Below are 12,348 nucleotides of genomic sequence, written 5' to 3' on the forward strand. Positions count from 1 at the left end.
AGAATTTTGGGCCCAAATTTGTTTACTTCACTGTTGGTTAACATTTTTCCTTTGCTAAGATAATCCATCCACCTGACAGGTGTGGCATATCAAGAAGCTGATTAAACAGCATGATCATTACACAGGTGCACCTTGTGCTGGGGACAATAAAAGGCCAATCTAAAATGTGTGGTTTTGTCACACAACACAATGCTACAGGGAGCTTGCAATTGGCAACCAGAGCTATTGCCAGATAATGTAATGTTCATTTTTCTACCATAAGCCGCCTCAATGTCATTTTAGAGAATTTGGCAGGACGTCCAACCGGCCTCACAACCACAGACCACGTATAACCACACCAGGAACTCCACATCCAGCTTCAATACCTGCCACCCGGACAGCTGATGAAACTGTGGGTTTGCACAACCGAAGAATTTGTGCACTAACTGTCAGAAACTGTCTCAGGGAAGCTCATCTGCATGCTTTATGGCCTCACCAGGGTCTTGACCTGACTGCAGTTTGGCATTGTAGCCACTTCAGTGGGCAAATGCTCACCTTCAATGGCCACTGGCATGCAGGAGAAGTGTGCTCTTCGCGTATGAATCCCAGTTTCAACTGTACCGGGCAGATGGCAGACATCGTATTTTGTCGTGTGGGCAAGCGGTTTGCTGATGTCAACGTTATGAATGTAGTGCCCCATGGTGGCGGTGGGGTTATGTTCTGGGGCAGATATAAGCAACAGATAATGAACACAATTGCATTTTAGAGATGGCAATTTGAATGCACAGAGTTACTGTGACGAGATCCTGAGGCCCATTATCATGCCATTCATCCACCGCCATCACCTCATGTTTCATGATATGGCACGGCTCCATGTCACAAGGATCTGTACACAATTCCTGGAAGCTGAAAATGTCCCAGTTCTTCTATGGCCTGCATACTCATCAGACATGTCACCCATTGAGCATGTTTGGGATGCTCTGGATCGACCTGTACGACACTGTTCCAGTTCCCGCCGATGTCCAGCAACTTCGCACAGCCATTAAAGAGGAGTGGGACAACATTCCACATGCCACAATCAACAGCCTGCATGAGGCAAATGGTGGTCACATCACACACTGACTGGTTTTCTGATCCACGCCCCTAACTTTTTTTTAGATATATGTGTGTATTCCCAGGCATTCGAAATCCATAGATTAAGGACTAATGAGTTTGTCAATTGACAGATTTCCTTATGTGAACTTGTAACTCAGTTAAATCTGTGAAATTGTTGCGTTTATTTTTGTTCAGTGTAATTTTAACCAGGGCCCGTCGTTCTGTCTCCGTCCGTCCGTCATTCTTCATGGATCATTTAAATCAATACTTTATGATGCCTGTTCAGTTTACTAGATTAGTTAGTGGAGGTATGAGAAGCGATTTACTTACTGATCAATATTGTCATATGTCTCCCCTATAACTGTTTGTTTGTTTCCTGTCTGTTTTGCAGTGATGCAGTGAAGAAGATCGACCAGTCGGAGTTTGAAGGGTTTGAGTACATCAACCCTCTCCTGATGTCAGCTGAGGAGTGTGTGTGAGGACGCTGCACGCCGCGTCTTCTTGACAACGACGTTGCTAGTTAACTCTGCATGGTTACCAAACAACCCATCGACGGCGTCACCATCAAGCACCCTGCTGTTGGAGAGAGCCATCGGGACTCTCAGACATGAGATGCTAACTTGCCAAACCAATCTCCCATAGTGTGGACGCGTCCCATTTGGCACCCTATACCATACATAGTGCATTAGAGAATAGGAGGCCATTTTGGACGGAAGCCACTCTGCCATTTATAACCACTAGTCCTTAAAATCTACCTTCTCTCTTTTAATTATTTTTGGATCATGTATCAAATCCACACTGATTTCCTCGTTGGTCATCAGGGAGCCTCTTCTCAGTAACCAATGAGGCTTGTAGGTGGTTGGGTACCTAGTTTACATGACACAAAGGGGCGGGGGAAAGAGGGACACAGACAGTCCACAGAGAACGAACTAACCCTCTTATTTTCTACTTGGTGGTGTTTGATGGATATTTTATTTGTACATATTAAAAATCATTGAGGATGGATATATGTTTAGACCAGTGGTTCCCAACCAGACCTTTTTAGCTTTAAACCAGATTATCAGGGGGACATGGTTGAAAACAATTGAATGATTTACATCACCTACATGTATTATTAGCTTTGTTGCAGCACCATGTTTGTAGAGGAAGGAAGAACAAGACAACACTAGCCTTTTTTTTAAAACAAAACACTAATCTATATATTTTTCAATTAAATAGCTGTTCTCTATGTATGATGGCCATTGTCGTAAAGTGTCACGTTGTCTTCAAGCCTGGTGTCCTGTCAGAACCACATAGGTTGGCCCACTATTGTTTGTTTACAGTAGTTGTCCTGGCAACCTCAGTACATAGATGGTTACAGGATGTAGTGACTGACTGGAACCTCAGCAGCCAACCAACACTAACATAGATACTGACAAAGGGCAATTGGCAAATCTCAAATGGCACCCTATGTCTCAAGTGCATTACAATTGTATACTACACTACGAAAAGTGCACTATTAAGGGAATAGGGTGCCATTTTGGATGCAACCAAACTGTGAATAGAACAATTGACTGTGTGGAGAGAGGACGGGTAGGGCTGGAGCACTAGTTAAGTTTGGGGACTCCTATGGGTCCTGGTCAAAAGTAGCTCACTATATAAGGAATAGGGTGCCATTTGGGACAGACCCTATTAGTCTATGCAGATATAGACCATCCATGCAATCTATTGTTCACACAGGACCAACAAATATTTTCTAGAGAAGATGTTAATGATGTCTTGGTGGTACGTTGAAAAAGGTACAGTATATATACAGTAGGAAGACGTGCTTTTCTAATCTTAGAAACTACGTATGACATTTATTTTCTTCATTTGTACTATACAATGCCTTTCTGAAAGTCTTATTTCTGTTTTCACTTTTTTTTCCCCTACTGTTTTCTCCATTACAGTCTGATTCTGATTGCTACAGTATACAAATGGACCATCACTGATTCTTGAACCATTTCTGACAACGTAACGATAGATTTCTTGAATGAGATTTTCTTAAAATCTGAGAAATTACAAACACTATCAATACAAAGCATATAAAAGCAAAATATTATATTCCCCAAATAGTTTATTTAAAGATTAATGTTGTCCTAAATGGAATCCTATTCCCTACATTCCCTACTTACTTTTGACTGCACTATGTAGGGAATAGGGTGCCATTTGTAACGTAGACCAATTCTTCTGTTGAGATGTCGCTGAAGAATTTAACTAAGGTTAAGAGTATAAAGTGTGTGCCCAAATGGTATCTATAGATCCTGGTCAAAAGTAGTGCACTACATGGAATAGTAGGGTGCCATTCGAATTACATCCGGAGTGTTTTTAGCGGGGCCGTGTTGTGATTGATTGAAGGAATGAACACAATGTTTACCATGCTACTTTATATTGTCGTGTCTTTTTTGCTTTGTTACTTTTTTCAAATAGAATTTGCTGTAACTAATGATTGAGCACTACATTGATTGGTAATATTGCTATTGGGTGAATCCTGTATGGAAACCCTTGGATGATGAATATGCGTGATTTCATCCAGAGGAACCTACTGAACTGTAACAAAAATAAACATTTTATTTCCCTTCGTCTGGCTATCTTCCCGTCTGTCTGTTCATCTTGCAATGAACCGGAGGGGTTTATAACAAATATGTATCAATAAGTTGGCTAGCTAATGTTGGTAAACATTAGGATGTTGTTCAGGATTCTGTTTTGTTCAGTACTTGCTGCAGCTCGTCTTCCGTGGTCCTGTGACGTTGCCACCCATTTGGCTCCTACAGCCCCAGATAAGAAATCGCAACTCAAACTTTGATTTGAGAAGTCGAGCAAAACCTATTGAAATATTCTCACTGCCATGGGAGCTCTTCTTTTCCCTACCCTCGCTCTCCTCTGCTCCGTCTCCTTTTCCCTCTTCACTCCCCTCGACTGTCCTCTCAACTCTCATCTACCCTCTCTCCTCCTTTGCCCTCTTTCCATCCTCTCCCTCTATTTTAACAGTTTATTATACAGTATCAACAGTTTCATCAACACCCTTTGTCTACCAATCTAAATAAAAATACACTACATGACAAAAGTAAGTGGACACCTGCTTGTCTACCATCTCACTCCAAAATCATGTGCATTAATATGGAGTTGGTCCCCACTTTGCTGCAACAGCAGCTTCCACTCTTCTGGGAAGGCTTTCCACTAGATGTTGGGACATTGCTACGGGGACTTGCTTCCATTCAGCCATGAGCATTAGTGAGGTCGGGCACTGATCGGGCACTGTTGTGCAATTAGGCCTGGTTTGCAGTCGGCGTTCCAAGTCATCCCAAAGGTGTTTGATGGGGTTGAAGTCAGGCCTCTGGCAGGCCAGTCAAGTTCTTCCACAACGATCTCGACTAACCATTTCTGTATGGACCTTGCTTTGTGCACGGGGGCATTGTCATGCTGAAACAGGAAAGGGCCTTTCCCAAACTGTTGCCACAAAGTTGGAATGTCATTGTATGCTGTAGCATTAAGATTTCCCTTCACTGGAACTAGGGGCCTAGTCCGAAACATGAAAAACAGCCCCAGACCATTATTCCTCCTCCACCAAACTTTACTGTTGGCTCTATGCATTCGGCCAGGTAGCGTTCTTTTGACATCCGCCAAACACAGATTCATCCGTGGTACTGTCAGTACTCCAGGGAACGCATTTCCACTGCCCCAGGAGTCCAAAGCCAGCGAGCTTTACGCCACTCCAGCCAACGCTTGGCATTGCACATGGTGTGACCTTAGGCTTGTGTGTGGCTGCTCTGCCATGGAAACCCATTTCATGAAGCTCCTGACGAACAGTTATTACTTTGCTTCCAGAGGCAGTTTGGAACTCAGTAGTGTGTGTGTTGCAACCGAGGACAGATGATTTTTACACGTTACGCGCTTCAGCACTCGGCGGTCCCGTTCTGTGAGCTTGTGTGGCCTACCACTTTGTGGCTGAGCCATTGTTGCTCCTAGACATTTCCACTTCACAATAACAGCACTTACAGTTGCCCGGGGAAGCTCTAGCAGGGCAGAAATATTACAAACTGACTTGTTGGAAAGGTGGCATCCTATGATGGTGCCACGTTGAAAGTCACTGAGCTCTTCAGTAAGGCCACCCATTGCTGCCAATGTTTGTCTATGTAGATCGCATGGCGGTGTGCTCAATTTTATACACCTGTCAGCAACGGGTGTGGCTGAAACGGCCGAATCCACAAATTTTAAATGATGTCCACATACTTTTGTATATATAGTGTATCTCAAACTGTGCAGGGGGTACTGCACTGTAAATTATATTTCATCCATGAAGGACATACAGGGAGGGATACATGCCTATTCCCACAATCCTGTTCTCCCAAGACTCCATGTTTGACATTGGTCCTGTGCCCTCTTCCTCACAGAAGGGGGGGTGGGCTGGTCCCCCCCCCCCCAGCTGCGTCGCTTGGAGGATCTGAAAAACATCCTGCTTTAATTGCTTGTCTTCTATTCTCCCCTGTTCCTAGAGGGATTTATTTGAGCAATAAAGGCATCTATCATACTGTTCTAGTACAACCCATTTAGTAAAACTTACATTCTGTTCCCTATATAGTGCACCATAGGGCTCTGGTCAAACGTATTGCACTATCTAGGAAATAGGGTGCCATTTGGGATGCACTATATATGTACTTCAAGGTGCTGCATACTACATGCTAAACACAGTCTAGGTAACACTGTTATAACCAATGGCACTCTTAATTCTATAACTCAGTTAAATCAGTGTATATGATTAACCTTCTTTGTCAATGTATCAACAATGAGTAATTCTCATCACATTCCCCACACCACATAGTGCTGTGAGATGCACAGCTTGGATTCAGTAATAGTGTGCTCCTGCCGTAGTTGTAATGATATAGTAACAGCATCTCATCTCAAGTAGATTATTGTGAGTGTCATTACGGCCAAGTAAACACAGTGCAGCTCTTTTCCAGATACATATTTCTCTTCCTCTCAAAACACAAGGATGAATAACCAAATCAGTTGATATTAAACCGCATCAAGACCAGGTGAGGTCCACAGGGAGTGGGGGTTAAAGGCGAAGACATGGGTTGAATTAATTTATGATTGACTATAGAGTCTGTAGTCTATTGATTGAATTTCCTTAGTTCATAAAGCACATGGGTATGAGAGCTGGGCAGCAAATTACAATATAATAGGTCATAGAGTGTATTGTTAGCCATTGATGTCTTCCCCATAGACACAGGTTTATCAATATCCTATATAGAATATATCCTGTAAAAGTGTATTAATTGCAGGATTCGCTGTGATTAACCACATATTTGGTTGTAATTTCATTATACAAGATGCATTACAAGAATATTGACGTCTTGATTTTGCGCATAGTAACGGTTAGCAAAATCTGGTAAATTGATAAAGCACATTGCTAGCTAATTTGTCCTGGAAGATAAAATTAACATTCGGTTGATATTTTATCTGAAATGCATATGGTCCTTTTTTAAGCTGGATCTTTGTAGAATTTTGACCCAGAGTCGTACAGAATCGTGTGATTCTCTACTCTGAGTATTAACACTAGAAAAGCTGGTCATCTAGCGATCTAGTTCTGAGCCAATGCATTCTAACAGTCTAATAAATACATTTCACATATGCTATTTAGGGTTTAATACCGGTGAATATCTGCATGAAACTGACAGCTATAAACTATCTGGCTTCATTCATACATTAGACCAGTCATCACAATGCTATAGCAGCCGACCATATTTAGCCTACACAACGTAAAGTCCCCAATAGAAAACATAAATTACTTGCAGGACTTCTATAAATTGCATTGCTGACTATCATGTGTAGACTAGGCTACAAGTGACCACTCCACTCAGTTACTGAAGGCAATCTCTGTCCCACATGAACAAATCCCCAAACGGGCTTTGTGGTACTGGCAGCTACTCACTGTTCACAAAATGATTGTTACACCCTGTCCACAAACACGACCGAAACACGACCGAGAAAATAGACATTTGCAACATTGTTCCATGGTGTTACTATAACAAAAGCAAGTGCAGGCTACTGAACCTATTTGCTTGTCTGTTTGTTTAGCGATGATGTTCCTTGTGACCACAAGAATCGGGTTGTCATAAAGTAAAAACAGCCACAACCTTCTGATTTTCCCATGACAGCCAGATACAAGAGGAGAGAAAGGGGCCAAAACGCTGGTTGACATATTTAAGTCAAAGGTAAACTAAAACGCCATCTGGAAATTCTGGCAAATTCTGGTCGAAAGGGACACACACACCCCAAAAAAATGTGAGGTAAAAATAAAACACTGAAAAAGGTGATGTCCATGGGCTTGTTAAGATAAAACAGTGAAAATGTTTGTACAATTTCTCTGTTATACTAATCTTTAATGAGCCTTTGGCTGATCTGCGGGCAATGGTTTTCTGATAGGCTGAGCTGAGGTCACACAAACTAAATTTTAAAGTAAAACGTGACATCAGCAAGAGACCTGCTCAGACTGTCATCAGTTACACAGCCAAGATCATGGAAAACGGAAAGGGTGCTTATAAAGGTATAAAAAACACTTTCCACATTACCTCACTCAAAACTTCACATTTTTGGGTCAAACCGTAAAGTGCATTATCCTCATGATTCCTGTAATGAAAGTGTCTGTCCTACCTCTGTGCCTGTGCCCTCGCTGGAGCCTGCTGCTGTGATGAGCGAGCCACTCCTCTCCCCACATGTGTCCGAGATAAATACGTGTTCTGATCGTATAACATTTAAAAATGCAACACCGGGAAAAAATTGCAACTATTTTTTCAAACAAGATATTTGAAATGGAGCGGTGTGCGCGCTAAATGCTCACCGACCATTGCGACGGCATAGGCCTGTGTCTCATGTTTTTTTTAGGACATTACATTTACTGATGGATGAACACATGACTACTAGCAGTGGGTATTATATTTAGAGTTATCAATCTAGTTAATGTGTTTAGTTTCCGCTTCCTCAGGTGTTAAAACCCAAATTAATTAGCCTATGACATTAGTTAGTGAACATTAAGATATACGCTGAGTGTATAAAACATTAAGAACACCTGCTCTTTCCTTGACATAGACTGACCAGGTGAATCCAGGTGAAAGTTATGATACCTTATTGGTGTCACTTGTTAAATCCACTTCAATCAGTGTAGATAAAGGGGGGAGACATGTTAAAGAAGGATTTTTAAGTCTTGAGACAATTGAGACATGGATTGTGTATGTGTGCCATTCAGAGGATGAATGGGCCAGACAAAAGATTTGTGAACGGGGTACAGTAGTAGGTGCCAGGTGCACCGGTTTGTGTCAAGAACAGAAACGCTGCTGTGTTTTTTACGCTCAACAGTTTCCTGTGTGTATCAAGAAGGGTCCACCACCCAAAGGATATCCAGCCAACTTGACACAACTGTGGGAAGCATTGGAGTCAACATGGGCCAGCATCCCTGTGGAATGCGATCGACACCTTGTAGAGTCCATGCTCCAACAAATTGAGGCTGTTCCGAGGGAAAAAGTGAAATTATGGAGTTTTAATTAATGTCCTATTTTGACATTAAACTATAGTCTAATTGTCAACCAGATTCATGGCAATAACTGGATTAGGTTGCACATCAAAATATATTGAATCATGCATTCCTGCTTGGACGTGTTAGATGAAACAACTTATTTCTTGAATTCCTTAGTAGTATATTTATTATACTTCTTAATAAAACACTGTGAATTACTTTATTAGATGTAAAAGTGACTTTATAACTGTAAATGTTAGTGGCACCAGTCACACCAGGGGAAAATGTTGGTCTGGAGCCCTGTAATAGTAATTAACACTTAGGGAGACAGGCAGACAGAGAACAAGAAGAAGCACAGTGACAGCAGAGAAGATGCTGAGACAGATAGACAGCACAACAGAGGCAAACAAAATGGCTAGAGCAGATGCCCAGTTATAGTGGTGAGTTGTATCTCCAGTGGTGTTTTTACACATTGTAGGGTTTTTTAAACACGAGCTGGTTAAAAAAGAGGAGGAGGAACATGTCTGGCCAGTCAAGTCACTGGTACAGAAATGGTTGAGAAACACTGTACTGTCAATGTTATGTGTCAGCACTACTGCCTGTGTCTAATTATGGTGTGGAGGGTCATGGTCGTATGTGTGAGGGTGGGGTGAGTTGGCGGCGTGTAGTGATGTGGGCTGGTGTGGATATAATGCCATACCCAATTCTTGTCCCAGTCCGCTCCTGCTAAAACAAATGTAATTTTCACTACAAACGATTATGACCACTCTAAAAAGGGGAGACTCTCACAAACACAAAGGTGTTCTCCGTTTTGCTCTACAGCCTCCACAAGTGTCACAGTACTCATCTGTGTCACACCCTGTTTCACCTGTCCTTGTGATTGTCTCCACCCCCCTTCCCCATTATCCCCTGTGTATTTATACCTGTGTTCTCTGCCTGTCTGTTGCCAGTTAGTCTTGTTTGTCAAGTCAACCAGCGGTTTGTTTGTCAGCTCCTGCTCCACCCCACTATGGAAAAGGGAGACTATCAGGACCAAGATGGTGTTCTCCTCCCATACAAACAAATGGAAGTATAGAGGTTGTTAAATGTGTCTCTAAAATGTTTACATTTCCAGAGTTTTCTTAGATCACCTAGATATAGGATAGACACTTCAAAACCTTATTTCTTATAATTCAATTTTTGACAGTCTTTTTTGCCTTTTATGAATGTGTTATTCCTTGCGTTTCTATGGGCTATAGTAGTGAAGGCCAAATTCAATATTTTATCAAATCATTTTTAAATACAATTTTTTGATACCTAAAGGGTCCTACAATTCAATGTCAAATAGCTAAATGATCCATGGTATGACCATCTTAAAACAATTCCATATGTTAGGTTAGTACCCCCCCAATAAAGCATCCAATACTCATACCAATTAGAATAATCTAGTATGCGTGTGACTATTATCATAAGCAGTGTTTGCGTCTCATATGGCACCCTATTCCTTATATATATATAATCCCTACTTTTGATTATAGGATTTTAGGCAACATTAGTAGCAGTAGCGATGCGTGGGTAAAATCACTTGGGAAGCCAAGCCAGATAAAAAGTCATATTATAACCTATGTGTTGTGGTAATTGCATAGTTTTTTTCTCTAACCTTTTCTTTCATAGCCTTGCCGCTGTTATACAGTATAGGCCTAAGGCTGAGACAATAAGAAGACACCGTGGCAGAATAAATTCAATCACACCTTTGTTTCATCACAAAACCGGAGAGCAACCTCTGTCAGGTGAAGTCCACAAAGCACATTGCATGTAACAAACAGTTACATGGCCTACAGCATGTAACTGCAAGTTAATATTTTCGGACTAATAAACAACTATTGATGAAGAACCACAGTTCTTGCAAGTTGCAAAGAAAACAGAAGCTGCATCCACTATTCCAGCACCATTTCAACTTCAACATTTCAACATCATCAAATCATCTATGCTTAGTCTTATACAATAACAGCGAAAATATACCAGAAACTATTTAGTCCAATCAACGTAAGCTAAATATGATGTGGCTGTCCATGTTTCTGATTTCTGTGTGCGTACGTTCGTGCTAGTAGAAAACACATGTTGACTCACCCTACTTGCAGAGAAAAGCCAATGCCATCCTCTCATGTTGACGAAACAGTCTATGACTGTCATACAATGCACACTTATTTTTTGTTGTCCTAGGCTACCTGGATAAAATGCTTCCTCGCTAGCCTAACATAATTTCATGGGCAATGTTAGCTAGTTAACATTAGCCTTCTACATCTAGCTACATATTGAATATTACATCCACTCAGTCCAGGGACACAATGTACAGTTGAGGTTGGAAGTTTACATACACTTAGGTTAGAGTCATTAAAACTCATTTTTCAACCACTCCACTAATTTCTTGTTAACAAACTATAGTTTTGGCAAGTCGGTTAGGACATCTACTTTGTGCATGACACAAGTAATTTTTCCAACAATTGTTTACAGACAGATTATTTCACTTATAATTCACTATATCACAATATAGTATACATACACTGAGTTGACTGTGCTTTTAAACAGCTTGGGAAATTCCAGAAAATGCTTTAGAAGCTTCTGATAGGCTAATTGACATAATTTGAGTCAATTGGAGATGTACCCGTGGATGTATTTCAAGGCCTACCTTCAAACTCAGTGCCTCTTTGCTTGACATCATGGAAAAAATCAAAAGATATCAGCCAAGACCTCAGAAAAAATTTTGTAGACCTCCACAAATCTGGTTCATCCATGGGAGCAATTTCCAAACGCCTGAAGGTACCACATTCATCTGTAAAAACAATAGTACGCAAGTATAAACACCATAGGACCACGCAGCCGTCATACTGCTCAGGAAGGAGATGAGTTCTGTCTCCGAGAGATGAACGTACTTTGGTGCAAAAAGTGCAAATCAATCCCAGAACCGCAAAGGATCTTGTGAAGATGCTGGAGGAAACAGGTACAAAAGTATCTATATCCACAGTAAAACGAGTCCTATATCGACATAGCCCGAAAGGCCGCTGAACAAGGACGAAGACACTGCTCCAAAACCGCCATAAAAAAGCCAGACTATGGTTTGCAACTGTACATTTCAACAAATATCATTATTTTTGGAGAAATGTCCTCTGGTCTGATGAAACAAAAATAGAACTGTCTGGCCTTAATCACCATCGTTATGTTTGGAGGAAAAAGGGGAGGCTTGCAAGCCGAAGAACACCATCCCAACCATGAAGCACGGGAGTGGCAGCAACATGTTGTGGGGGTGCTTTGCTGCAGGAGGGACTAGTGCACTTCACAAAATAGATGGAAGGATAATTATGTGGATATATTGAAGCAACATCTCAAGTCAGGAAGTTAAAGCTTGGTCGCAAATGGGTCTTCCAAATGGACAATGACCCCAAGCATACTTCCAAAATTGTGGCAAAATGGCTTAAGGACAACAAAGTCAAGGTATTGGAGTGGCCATCACAAAGCCCTTACCTCAATCCTATGGAAAATGTGTGGGCAGAACTGAAAAGGCGTGTGCGAGCAAGGAGGCCTACAAAACGGACTCAGTTACACCAGCTCTGTCAGGGTGAATGGGCCAGAATTCACCCAACTTATTGTGGGAAGCTTGTGGAAGGCTACCCAAAATGTCTGACCCAAGTTAAACATTTTAAAGGCAATGCTACCAAATACTAATTGAGTGTATGTCAAATTCTGACCCATTGGGAATGTGA

The 12,348-nt window shown here is 41.5% G+C and overlaps 1 protein-coding gene across 1 annotated transcript in view; it reads left to right on the top strand.

Moving 5' to 3' along the window:
* The window catches only part of prkci (protein kinase C, iota), a 71,077-nt gene extending 67,404 nt beyond the window's left edge, over nucleotides 1–3,673 (top strand). The window contains exon 17 of the mRNA XM_021588751.2: nucleotides 1,466–3,673. Coding sequence (XP_021444426.1) covers nucleotides 1,466–1,553 — 88 coding nt within the window. The 3' untranslated portion in view covers nucleotides 1,554–3,673. The remainder of the gene's footprint in view (nucleotides 1–1,465) is intronic.
* Nucleotides 3,674–12,348: the final 8,675 nt, after the last annotated feature.

Source organism: Oncorhynchus mykiss, chromosome 28 (assembly GCF_013265735.2).
Source record: "Oncorhynchus mykiss isolate Arlee chromosome 28, USDA_OmykA_1.1, whole genome shotgun sequence".
NCBI classification, from domain to species: Eukaryota; Metazoa; Chordata; class Actinopteri; order Salmoniformes; family Salmonidae; genus Oncorhynchus; species Oncorhynchus mykiss.